The 13,579-nt window shown below is 35.5% G+C and overlaps 1 protein-coding gene across 2 annotated transcripts in view; it reads right to left on the bottom strand.

Annotated features, from left to right (window-relative positions):
- The window catches only part of LOC150078409 (cytoplasmic polyadenylation element-binding protein 2-like), a 405,982-nt gene that overhangs the window by 32,583 nt on the left and 359,820 nt on the right, over nt 1-13,579 (bottom strand). For both annotated transcript variants that reach the window (XM_090385295.1, XM_090385294.1), the window contains one exon: nt 276-394. In XM_090385295.1, the coding sequence (XP_090241421.1) occupies nt 276-394 (119 nt within the window). The remainder of the gene's footprint in view (nt 1-275; nt 395-13,579) is intronic.

Genomic DNA, 13,579 nt, shown 5'->3' on the forward strand with positions numbered 1-13,579 from the left:
ATTAGAGTGGGGTTTTTTTTTGTAAAATTTTTTATTTTCAACTTTCGATAAACTTGATTATTTTTTTTTTTCAAACAATTGTGGAGTGCAGTGTTTTTTATTCTGTAATAATTAAAAAATAACGTGTGTTAAAACACTATAAAAAGTGTAAAAAAAACTTGAAACTGTGACCGTCAACAAGTATGAGTTTAATCATCTAGGATTAAACTTGATCAGTTGCTGTATTTAATATTTAAACAACAAAAACTATCTTATTTAAAAGAAAATTTACATACTGGTTTGTCTTTTATTGTTGGACTGGAAACACAAAGATAAAGTTTGTCATCCTCTTGTATGCAAGCATCAATAAGTGCCTGAACTGATGATTCATCTTGAAAAAGCAGAAATGCATAACCTAGGAATAAACAAAGAAAAAATTTAAATGGACATATTTAATATTACAAGTAAAGAAAAATGACCAAACTACAAAAAAAAAAAATAAAAAATAATAATAAGTCAACTTTTAACCATTAACATTGATAGGCTCCAAGATCTGTAGTCAGAAAGTGTATCTGACAAGGTATACTTGTGAAACTGGTGTTCTACAACAGAAGCATGATATCAGAAACTACTAAAACATGTCAAAATACTGGATACATATTCCCTTTACATAACCTGATGGGAATTACACTCATATTTTTATGTTTGTATGTGCAGCACACACAAAGATGACACAGAAAGCATAAACATAAGAGTTAAATATGCACATGCATTGTGTCATCTGTGGCTGCTTCAAACACTTAAAATTATGAAAAAACAGAAAACTTTTCATCAAAATCATGAGCAATATATATGGTATATTTATAATGCAGACCTTATGGTATATTTATAAGGGCTCACTTGAAAAACGTTGGAAATTGGGCACCTATAAAGCAAGAGGATAATGGGAGATTTTCTGGTGAAAATAGGAGCTGCTTTTTTTTTTTTTTTTTTTTTTGGAAAAAGCAGGTTTCTTAGAGTCCATAATGCACAAAATATTTAATTTTACTGATAACATACACATTTTATATTAATATATAAACATAGTATTCAAGGTATTCCTTTAGCAGCATGGTGCTAGGTAAACTGTTGTTTGAAAATAATAAAGCACACAAACCTACATTGGTATAATGATGTTTATTTCCAAATCAGAAATATTTACATAATGGAGTCAAATATTTCATGGTATTTTCTTACTACTTCTTCAGCGAGTGCAAGGAAGTAGCTAAGGGTTATTATTACAGAATTCATAAAATTTATTAGAATTAAATTTCAAAGTAGAATTAAAAGTTTTTAGTAAATCAAACTTACTCAAACCAGTGGTTTTCAATCAGGGTACTGTGGCACACTAGGATGCCGCAAAAATATTCCAGGGGTGCCATGTAATTTTGGATTAAGTTACTTAAATTTATTATTTATTTATTTTTTTTAATTTTTATATTTATTTCATTATAAAAAAGGTGTACAGTATCTTTTTAATTTTGTAGTGATCTATAATTGATGTTTATTTAGTACCTCTATATAAAGAATAAAATTATTATATAAGTATATATAATTTGCATTATGAATTTTAATTTTGTTTATAATTATATTATTATAATAACTATCATATAACATATATTTTTTTTAATATAACACACACACACACACACACACACACACACACACACACACACACACACACACACACACACACACACACACACACACACTGTGTTAAATATTTCTTTTGGCCTAGGGGTGCCATTAAAAAAATTACTGGGATGCTAAGGGCACCGTGAACCATGGAAACTTTGGGAACCTCTGCTTCAAACCATTACTTGGCAGCAGAAACCACCTCAGCATCAGCAGCAAAGTGTTTTCCACGAAGAAAGGACTTCAAGGCTCTTTCCTGCCCTGAAGGAATCTGAGGGTGCAGGATGGAGGAATAAGCAGGATGTGGCAATATTTCAAACCCACATTTATGAGCACACCTCACCGCAGCATGCAAGGAATATGCAGGGACATTGGGGGTAATTGTGCAGTAAGATATGAAGTTCTCTGAGTAGTGCAGACAGGCCACCAGAGCAGGTCATGGAGTTTTGTCAACGATATAGTAATTTTGCTAGCAGAGACAAGGAGGTGATTATACTTTTGTATAAGGCAATGAGCAGGCCACACCTTGAATACTGCATATAGGACTGGAAGCCTCATTTTAGGAAGGATGTAAAGTTGCTACAACGAGTACAGAGAAGGGCAACAAGATTGGTGAGAGGAACAATGGGGGTTCTCTTACCAGGAGAGGCTTAAACTCTGTAAGTTGCAGCATCTGGAGACTAGGCACCTGCAAGATGATCTGACTGAGGTGTACAAGGCCTTGAATGGTTTGGGCAGGCTCAATGCTGATGGGATACGTCCACTTGATGAGATTAAGAACCTGAGGGGGGATAGATTCAAATTGAGGAAAGACAGTTGTAGAATAGATGTGCAGAAATTTGCCTTTAGCCAGCAGGTAGCTGATTGGTGGAACAGACTTCCATCTGTTGTTGTGGAAGTTGCTAGCATAAATAAATTTAAGGCTGAATTAGACAAACATTTGGAGTGATCAGATTGGTGAAATGGGAAGGTGTTTTTTGTTTTTTTTTGCTGATGAGCTTGCTTTCTTGCATCATATACCTCAATTAATGCTAATGCTCTCCACAGACCATACACTTTTGAAGCTCTGCAGCTAGTTCTTTGATGCTAATATGGAGATTTCTTCACCATGCACTGAGGTTCTTCCACATTTGAATTGTTTATACCAACGTGCAACAACACTGTAACCTGGGTAGTCTTCTCCATAAACAGCAACTATTTATTCGTGGATTGTTTTGGATGTTTCCTCTTGCAGAAAGAGGAACCAAATTACTGATCTGTATTCTATTTTATCCATTGTGACATTTCACTTCATTCAGGGCTGCAAAGGGGGGGGGGATTGTCAGATCGAAACCAAAATTTGTGTTTACTACAGAGATTTCAAGGGCAAATAAAAAAAATTCATCTGTCTATCACAACTAGAGTATTTTGCATCTACATTCACACATGAGGAATTATTAAGGTTTGAAAATGGCAGAAGGTTATCAAATTGTAGCAGGATACTTAATGATTTTGTAATAACTGAAAGCAAAGTGGAGGAGAAATTGTTGAAGTTAAACATAAGAAAAGCACCTGGGGTGGATGGGATCTATCCAGTTATATTAAAGGAGGCGGCAAAGCAACTAAGCAAACCCTTAGCCATAATTATGAGAGCATCCTTGGACTCAGGGGAGTTTCCCACGGACTGGAGATGTGCAAATTTATCCCCAATTCACAAAGGGGAAACGAAGGGTGACATGCGTAATTACAGACCAGTTAGTTTAACTTCTGTTCCGGGTAAAATAATGGAGTCACTGGTTAAAGATGCATTGCAGGATCATCAAGACAAGACTGCAGCAATAATTCAGACACAGCATGGGTTTGCTAAGGGAAAGTTTTGTCTGACAAATTTGATAGGATATTATGATGTGGTTACAAAGGAACTGGATGCAAAAAATAATTTTGATATCATATATTTGGATTTCAGGAAAGCTTTTGACACTGTTGCACATGGAAGACTATTGTACAAATTGGAGCAGAATGGTATTAAGGGTAAGTTGCTACAATGGATAAAAGGATGGTTAAGTGGGAGAAGACAGAGGGTGGTAATCAATGGGTGCTGCTCTTCATGGACTAATGTTATTAGTGGAGTCCCACAGGGTTCGGTGTTAGGTTCACTGTTGTTTTGTATATTTATCAATGATATTGATGAAGGTATATCAGGCTTAATGTTGAAGTTTGCAGATGATACAAAGGTTGGCAGGGTTGTTAATGACAGTAATGGCAGTGTGTTACTGCAACAGGATCTAGATAATTTGGGCAGATGGGCTAAGAAGTGGCAACTGAAGTTTAACCTTGACAAATGCAAAGTACTACATATGGGTAGAAGTAACCCCAGAGAAATGTACCAACTGTGTGGTACTACACTTAAGGTGGTAGAAAATGAAAAAGACCTGGGAGTAATTGTGCAGTCAGATATGTAGTTTTCTGGGCAATGCAGACAGGCTGCCAGGGTAGATCATGGGGGTTTTGTCAATGATATATAGGAATTTTGCTAAGAGGGAGAAGGAGGTGATTGTCCCTCTGCATAAGGCAATGGTCAGGCCACGCCTTGAGTACTGCGTACAGGTCTGGAGGCCTAATTTTAGGAAGCATGTACAGAGAAGGGCAACAAGATTGGTGAGGGGAATGAAGGGATCCTCTTACCAAGAGAGGCTTAAGTTCCGCAAATTGCAGTGGCTGGAGACTAGGCACCTGTGCGGTGATCTGATTTAGGTGTATAAGGCCTTGAATGGGTTGAGCACGCTGAATTCTGATGGGATTCTTCCACTTGTTCAGATTACGAACCTAAGGGGGCATAAATTCAAATTAAGAAAAGACAGATGTAGAATAGATGTGCGGAAATCTGCCTTTAGCCAGCGGGTGGTTAATTACTGGAACAAATTTCCATCTGTCGTTGTGGAAGTTGATAGGTTGAATAAATTTAAGGAGGAACTGGATAGGCATTTGGAGGGTATTGTGTGATTTTTTTTTTTTTGGCTGATGTTGCATAAGCTCATACACTTGCTTTCTTGCATCACATGCCACCACTACTACTACTACTACTAACTACTTCAGGGTGAATACAAATCTCTTTTGACCCCCCCCCCCACACACACATACATGTTTCACCCATAAACAAATCAACAAGCTCTTGTCACTTAAATGACCTTTTGTGAAGGTGATATTGCAAAGACTTGGAGTGACAACATTTTATATCAAGATACAAAACAGAATTGTTTACCACTGCAATATACCTTCAACCATTAGTGTACTACGGATTTTTCATTCTGTAGGTTTCAGTTTGGATTAATATTAGTTATATAGTACAGGGAGGTACAGGCTTTTGCTGCACCTGTCATAAAATAAAATAAAATAAATAATAATAATAAAAGAATAAAAATAATAAAAAAAATCAAAAATAACAATAAAAATATAAAAAATACAAAAAATTAAAAGAAAATATATTAAAAGTATACAGGGAAATAGACTAATTATTTAATTCCAACCCCAACTATCCACAGGGGTAATTTGTTCCAGTAATTAACAAACTTGAACAAGTTACCAGTTTGTTGATTACTGGAACCAAGTTACCAGCAAGCTGGCTAAAATAAAACTTACAACCCAGTCTAACCTTCTTCTCCCATAATTTGAAGTTATGGCCTATAGGTCTGGAATCAGTGATAATAGTAAAAAGTTTGCCTTCATTCATTTTACTATCCCTTCTAAGATTCCTTACTTACAGATTCAGTCAGACCCTTTCTGGGGTGCCTGGTTGCTAAGCTCTGTATCCCACATAATTGAAGTCTTTCCTTGTACAGTCACCCTTTCGCAAATCTCACCATGCAGGTAGCTCATCTTTAGACCTTTTCAAGAGCTCAATATCTTTTTTTAGGTGAGGTCTCCATATCTGAACACAGTTCTAAGTTCGGTCTTACAATTGCCTTATACAATACAGTGTGATTATGGCCGCCCTATCTCTACAGGCTACTATTTGAGAAATCAGGAAATCTCATGGACACCATGGGCTTTCGGGGCTACCTATCTACACTGCCCAAAGAACTTCATATCCACTCATATTGTAACTTCTAGATCCAAATTTTCGAATACACGCAATATCTTAAATAAGTCAAGTTTGACTGATTTACACGTAAGCCAAGCCAACGCTTCGTGATCAGTGGGATAAAGTACTGGGCAGACTGCAAGCGTATTCGGGCAGAGCGAGAAAGAAAAAGGCAGGTGCGAAATTTCATCACTGGAATGAAATAGGAATAATATGATGTTCACAGATCAAGTGTTAAAGGAATTATGACAGTCCCCTCCACTATAATTAGATTACCTAATTAGTTACCACTGCACAAACGTGCGTTTGTGCAGTGGTAACTAATTAGGGTATTGAGAAAGATATCATGATTTGTATGTACAAATGAAATTTATTAGTTGCATTTGAATGTACACTTGTATGTTAATATCATAGTGTAAAACATGCAATAAATGTCTACAGTTTATATAAGGTACGTAACTATAATACTATACACACATTACTTTTGAACAGTCATGTTTACCGAATGCAATTTTGTTAAAATATTAAAACTAAATTTTGAATGTACATGTTAAAATTTTCAGCTACTATTGGTTTTTTTTTTTTTTAGAGAAAAGAACCCCAATGATTGATATATGTTTTTTTTTTTTTTTATCAAGAAGAGAAAGGTGAATGAAGATAATGAGAATGAAGAGAAACCTCTCGTACTTTCTTCCACTTCTTAATTTCTATTAACATTATCTGGGGAGCCTTTAGAAAAACCTCTACTAAGTGATTTAGATATTGGCATATATTTAAACTTTTAAAAATCCCTTGGACACTCAGTGTACAATATAATTTCAATAAGGATGTCGATAGTGCAGCAAAACAAGCGTTTTGTCTGGAATGGTTAGCATTGTATTCATGGTTAGAGTACTCTGCTGCTGGAAAAGGGCCTTTCTGTCGCATATGTGCATTGTTTCAACCAGTAGTGCATTCCAGTTCATTGGGAGCTTTTATTGAAAACCATGCATAAAATATAATAAATTCAATGACTTGGCAAAAGCTTATGCATCCACAATGACATTGTGATGCAATGAAAAAAACAGAACATTTTATCAACATAATAACAGGAAAACAGGCAAGTGTATATCAGCCCTTAAACATTGTTCAAGAGAAAGTAATTGACGCAAACAGAATGAAACTCCGATCATTTTTTGTGCTAGCCACAATCTTCCTCTTCATGGTAAGACTGACAGTAAATCCAAGTAAACAATGTCAAAATTATTTCCTATATCCACTTCATAAGTGGCTCTGTCAAAGCTAACCAGGTTAGTTAAAAATGATTTCCCTTGACAAAACAATGTTGTGTGTCCTTCAGAATGCCATCTCTATCTAAATGTTCCTGTATTACACACTCAATCGCTGCCTCTAAGATTTTTTCAACTACTGAAGTTAGACTGACCAGTGTGCAGTTACTCGGGAAAGACTGACCAGTGTGCGTTTACTTGGGAAAGATTGCACACTGGTCAGTGTGCAATCTTTCCCAAGTCCAATGATACCCTCAAAATTAACCTCAATGGTTCAATGCACTCTCTGGTTGCCTCTCTCAAAATTACTGGGTATATGCCATCAACTCCCTCCGGGTGCCTTACTTGCCTTTAAGGTGAAAAGTTTTTCTAATAAATAAACATCTGTAATTTCGAAATTTCTAATTTCATATATCTCAGCCTCACTCGCACAGCCACGAAGGGTCTTTTATCAATAGAGATTGATACACAGTCATCAGCAACATCAGCTGGGTTATCTCAGACTTTCCCACACCCATTACACAAGGGTCTGATCAGATTCTTTTTCTTCTTCTTTGTATTGATATACACCTAATTCTGTTTTTGCACGAACTTTTTTTACACGAATTTGGTTTAACACGAATTCAAAATAAATATTTCGTTCTCTTTTTACACGAGTCATTTTGATTTAACACGATTTCTATGAATTTTTTTTTGCCTAAATTCTAAGAAAATTTTTTTTATTTGTGGCATATTAGTATCATTTCTATATTACACGCACCAATAGATTGGATAACAGCTAGTGTATGCGTTTTGAAACGCGTGCTTTTGCTTACCAATGTGTACATCTAGGTATCTATGAATCATCAACGTTTTTATTGAATTTGGTGCACATCTACGGTATTCGTGCATTGTATCTTCGGCAGACATGTAGTAGTAAGCTCTATTTCAAAGTGAAAGAATCTTTAGTGAAATTTGTGCACATATAAATTTATTAATTTTGCCGATAGTCAATAAATTGTAAGTTTACAAAATTTTCATACCTTTTTTTATTAATTATAACTGAGATATTTTTCGGTAGCCCTTATATAATGTCGAATAATTCGCCTATTACCAAAATGAAAAGGAAAGCGATTTCTTTGGAACTTAAAATTCAAATTTTAGATCGTCTTGCAACTGTACAAGGGGCTACGTCTGTAGGAAAGCATTTTGGTGTACATGAAGCTACCTTAAGAACTATTAAGAAAAATGAAGCTGCAATTAGGAAGTCGATATGTTCTGGAACAAAAGTAAGTGTTAATTCATCATCATATACAAGAGATATTGTCAAGGAAAAAATGGAAAAGGCCCTGGTAATATGGATAGAAGATCAGTCACAAAAAAGAGTACCAGTAGATGGAAATGCCATCAAGCAAACAGCACTAAGAATTTACAGACAGATTAAAGAAAAGGAGCCAAGCACTTCATCTCAGTTAAACAGAAAGTATGAATTTTCTGCGAGTACAGGTTGGATGACAGGGTTTCTTAAAAGGAATGCTCTTCATAATATAAAAATTAAAGGTGAAACTGCATCTGCAGATGAATCGGCTGCTAAAGTATTCCCGCAGGAACTTGCAAAAATTATTGAAGATGGAGGATACACTCCTGATCAAGTGTGGAATGCAGATGAAACTGGTTTCTTCTGGAAACGAATGCCGAACAGAACGTATGTAGCCAAATCGCAGAAAACTGCTGGTGGTTTTAAGGTAGCTAAGGATCGTGTGACCTTATTATTTTCCTCCAACGCTTCAGGAGATCGTATGTTGAAACCACTGCTGGTAAATCGAGCCCTAAACCCACGTTCAATGAAAGGTGTAGATATCAATAAACTGCCTGTTCACTGGATGGCAAACAAGAAGGCCTGGGTGACCACTACTATTTTTACAGAATGGTTCAACAACTGTTTCGTCCCAGAAGTCAGACGTTATGTATGAATTTGAAAGGTCTCGAATTTAAAGTTCTTCTGATTCTTGACAATGCACCCGGCCATCCTGTCTTGGAACACCCAAACGTACAAATTTTATTTCTGCCACCTAATACTACATCTTTGATACAACCGCTAGACCAAGGTATAATTGCGACAATTAAAACATACTACGTAAAACGAACATTCCAACACGTTTTGGACAAACTGAATGATGAAACACTAACAATCATTGATGTGTGGAAGAAATTCTCAATTATGGATTGTATCAATCAAGTTGGATTAGCGTTAACTGAATTAAAACCAGCAACTTTAAATGCGTGTTGGAAAGCGGTTTGGCCACAATGTGTAAAAAGCAAAGATCCCATCATCCCTAATACGACCGAATTTCCCAACATCATTACAATGGCACACAAAATTGGTGGAGAAGGATTCGATGATCTATCGTTTGAAGATATTGATGAATTGTTAACCGACAAAGCCCTAAGCGAAGATGAAATATTAGAGGTTGTCCTTGGGACTCCTTATCCCACAGAACGTAGTGATAATGAAGAAAATGATCCTGTTCTAAATGCAGATTTAATAAAAGAAGGTCTGGAACTGGCCAGAAAATTAGGTAATCATTTTGTCAAACATGACCCTAATGAGGAACGCGCTGGGAAGTTTCAACGTGAACTGAAGTTGTTGACAGCCTCTTACAGAGAATTATATAACGGCCTAACCAAAACACGAACACAACGATTAATAACTGAATTCGTTCGTAAAACCGGTGAAACATCAGCACCAGAGGAGACTCGTGCTGATTTTGCTGAAGAGATCACAGAAAGAATTTCATTAATAGAGGAAGAAGACGATGTCCACAACATTTCTAGTGATGACAGTGATATTCCAGTCGTACGCAAACGTATGCGCCGTTTATTATCAGAAAGTGAAAATGAATAAAATCTTATGTGTAAAACAGATTTTTTTTGTTCATGAAGAATTTTTTTTCATTCCATATGCATACAAATTTATTTTAGTACATTTTAATTACATATTATTACATGTGTATTTTGTTGAAATAAAATAATAAGCTTAAAACGAATATTTTATGTGTTTTTTTTAAATTATTTTTACTGATTTTTTTAGATCCGGAACCAATCTTCTTTTCTTCCATAAATACAATGTCTTTTTTTACACGAATTTTTTTTACACGTATTTTTCAGGAACGTATCTATCGTGTAAAAACAGAATTAGGTGTACATGAAAATTTCCTTGTCTCCATTCTTTGTTCTATTAGCTAGTGCTTTCTAATACTTAGCATTTGATATGTTAACATTTTCTATGGTACTAACAGAGATCAACCTGTTGCAGGTATTAGTGCTTTTCCCATGCTATCTTTTTATGCTCTATTAGACTGGCCGGCTCTGTATTAATCCATCTCAGTATCCTCCTCATGCTATATTTTCTTACTGGTATATACATGTGGCTTCTATAACTATTGCTTTAAAGGTATTCCATAATTCTAATGTATTTACCCTCCCTCTACAATCTTCCCAGTTGATAAAAATGGGACTATGACAGTTTAAGATGCCATGTTCACAATGACTGCACGATCCTACACCAACCGTTATAAACTTTTATTAAATAAAATAAAATAAATTAGAGTTGTCTTGTATTAAGATAATAATAATAAAATGAAATAAGTAAAATGAATAGTACAATTACACTGGATAAAACTGATAAAATAAGATACCTGTCTGTACAATAAAAATAAAATACAATAAAATAAAATAAAACAATGTAGAAAAATCTCAGTTCCTTCTCTGAGATTTGCAAATTGACCTCCTCGTCAGTTTGCGAATTTGAGGTCCAACAACAATACCTTGTTTTTGCTTATCTTGGGTGATCAATGGGAATTTAGTACAAAGGTAATTGAAACAGGAACCTTTCTGAGGTAAAGCTTTCATAAACTGTTTAAATGATGTGCAAGAGTGGAAGGAAAGTTTTGGGGTCTACCAGTGGTTTAGGAACTATGTTCTTTGATTGAGGCAACAAACTGCCCCTCTTTGGCTAGGCCTTGATATCCCCATGCTTACTCCTTGCTCGACTGTTCCCCTCACACAAAAAGCAAGGCATTTTTGTGTATCCAGATTGCTATCCAAGTAGCATGTCTATCACGTTAAAGTCAGCAAAGGTCAACCAACCTGTTCTTCATACTTAATATTTGTCAACAACTTCAAGTTCTCATGTGTTTCTTTTAAATGCACAGAGTGAGCTACTGAATTGACCACTGTGGAGTAACACACCTCTGAGACTCCTCTTTGCTGAGTCGATAAAGTCTCCACTGTGTAGGATTGTAATTGATTCCTAAATAGTTCATTAAGTCATTCATACTATTTTAAAAAACCATAGAATCATCTTCAGAAAAAATAGGGGGCTATTTTTCATTCTCTATGTCTGTACCATGAGAAAAACATCCCATGTGCTAGAAGACTGCGGATTCCTTTGGCAAATTTAAATCTCTTACTAGATCATTGGAGTTCATGCTGTGAAAACAGTTGAGGGCTAGACTAAATGCCTCCAGACATTAGACCTCCATTTCATCTTCAAAAGCTTCACTTTCAGTACTCTCTGCTGCTATATTCTCCAATATAAGTGGAGGGCATGGAATTGGATGTTATCTCCATATGGGACTGGTCTAATGGCAGATAGAATATTAGCATACATAATGCCCTTACTCTTTGCATTGTATCCCTCTACATTAACTAAGCAAACGTAACAGTCATCACAGTGGTTTGTAGGCTCCTGCCAAATCATGGGAATTGCAAATGGCACAGACTTCTTTTTATCATTTTTCCACAATATCAATGCTTCAACGTAGGTTTGGCAAACTTTATGTTGAGCCCATTATTTATCTTGGTCACTGAGTTTCACTCCAAAATAAACACAATACACATTTTTACAAATTCTGTAATATCTTGTCTTTGCTTGAGGATTACATAATTTCCATTAATATAACAAAACAAGTTTAGATTGCTCAAGCACTTGCATGAAGGATTTTACTCACTTTTCAGCACAAGTTTGACAATAAGCTGAGCTTACACTGATAAACAGTGCCGCATGAGTTCTCAAGGTCAAGAAACAAATACTGAGGGCAGTGTTCCAAACATGTGAAGATTTAGTTTAAAAATTCCCAGCATTTACTCCTTACTTAATACATTAAATAATACGACTCATGACATCAACTTAAGTGATTTGTGAAAAAAATAGTTGTGTGATAAAAATGAATAACATTTCTGAAATCAGCATAAAAAATTGAGTTGTAAACACTTATTAGTTTACAAACATCAAAAATGATGCAGAGTGACGTAATCTTCGTCAGGGACACCAAGGAGATCCCATTCAGATAAACACCTCTTCAGGTGTTCAGAACTCTGTGCAAGGTTACGGAAACAGGAACACACCAACAGTTGCTTATTTCAACAGCTGTCATGGTGGGATTAGAAATTTTACAAGAAGATCCCCAAACAGTCAACTAACCATTTTAGGATTAGATGTAATGGCCTCTATACCCTACTGAACAAGGAATGAACATTAAATTGTCATTTCTGATTCTCTTTGCTTGTAATGTTTCACATTCAAGAGCTGATCATAAAGTCTCCATTGTTGCAGAGATTAAATGATCTATGTTTACTCGTTTTTGCTATGAGTATTGAATTTATATTCAGGTTACCAACCCAGTCATGGAGACAGGAGAAGTACCACTTGTGAGCAAGCGAGCAGGTAAAATAAGCATGTTTCAAGTGGGAAAATGTAGCAGGAAGAAGACAGCAACATATTCCAAGCAGGATGCAATAGTTAAGCAGTCAGCCATATGGTTCAAGTCATGCCTCCAGAAAAAGAACCAAAAAGAGCTAGTACACAGATACTAAAATAAAATGCTAATTAATGTAACACAATGACATTTAATCAGTTTGCTTGGCACTTGGGGATGGTTTAGAATTCAAAATAAAATGTGCTCAATTCTTAATGAAAGTAAATAACTATTCAAGAGTACATTTCTTTAACCAATCAGTTGGTTGATGAGGAAGATATAGGAATTAGTCATGTGGGGAAGGAATAGAGGTGGAACAGTCTTCTGTAGTTTACTAGAAACAACTCTCTGCACTTCCCTACTTGCATGATCCTTAGTTTGTGTGAGGCTATGGAATTCAGGGCTGTTGTAAGTGCCCAAGTGATGCTGTAATCCATTTGGTGAGTGATAAATTGTGCTTTGTAGATCTGATTATTGTTCTTACAAACTTATGTTCAGTTTGGTGAATGATTGCTTCTTTGTTTCCGCTAAAAGACCTCTGCATTAAAGATATCATCAACATCAAATTCTACATGTTGATGACATCTTTAATGCAGAGGTCTTTTAGTGTGATAGTGAAATTCCAGCATTTTAGAAGAATGACCTTCCCTGAATATTGAGAATGCAGTAAAATCATGGTTGTGTAATGATTCTAAAATGATTCTAGAAGTTCTCTGTCTAAATCTTTTAAGTGAGGCACATTGGGTCTACATAAACTTTACATGTCTGAAGATCCTGCAGGATCTTCAAACACCCAGATAAAATACTTTACTGTATTGGTTATCTATACATATTTATTATATTATGAATAAATTATGCAA

This window comes from Mastigoproctus giganteus, chromosome 11 (genome assembly GCF_048544385.1).
Source record: "Mastigoproctus giganteus isolate SK-2022 chromosome 11, ASM4854438v1, whole genome shotgun sequence".
NCBI lineage: Eukaryota > Metazoa > Arthropoda > Arachnida > Uropygi > Thelyphonidae > Mastigoproctus > Mastigoproctus giganteus.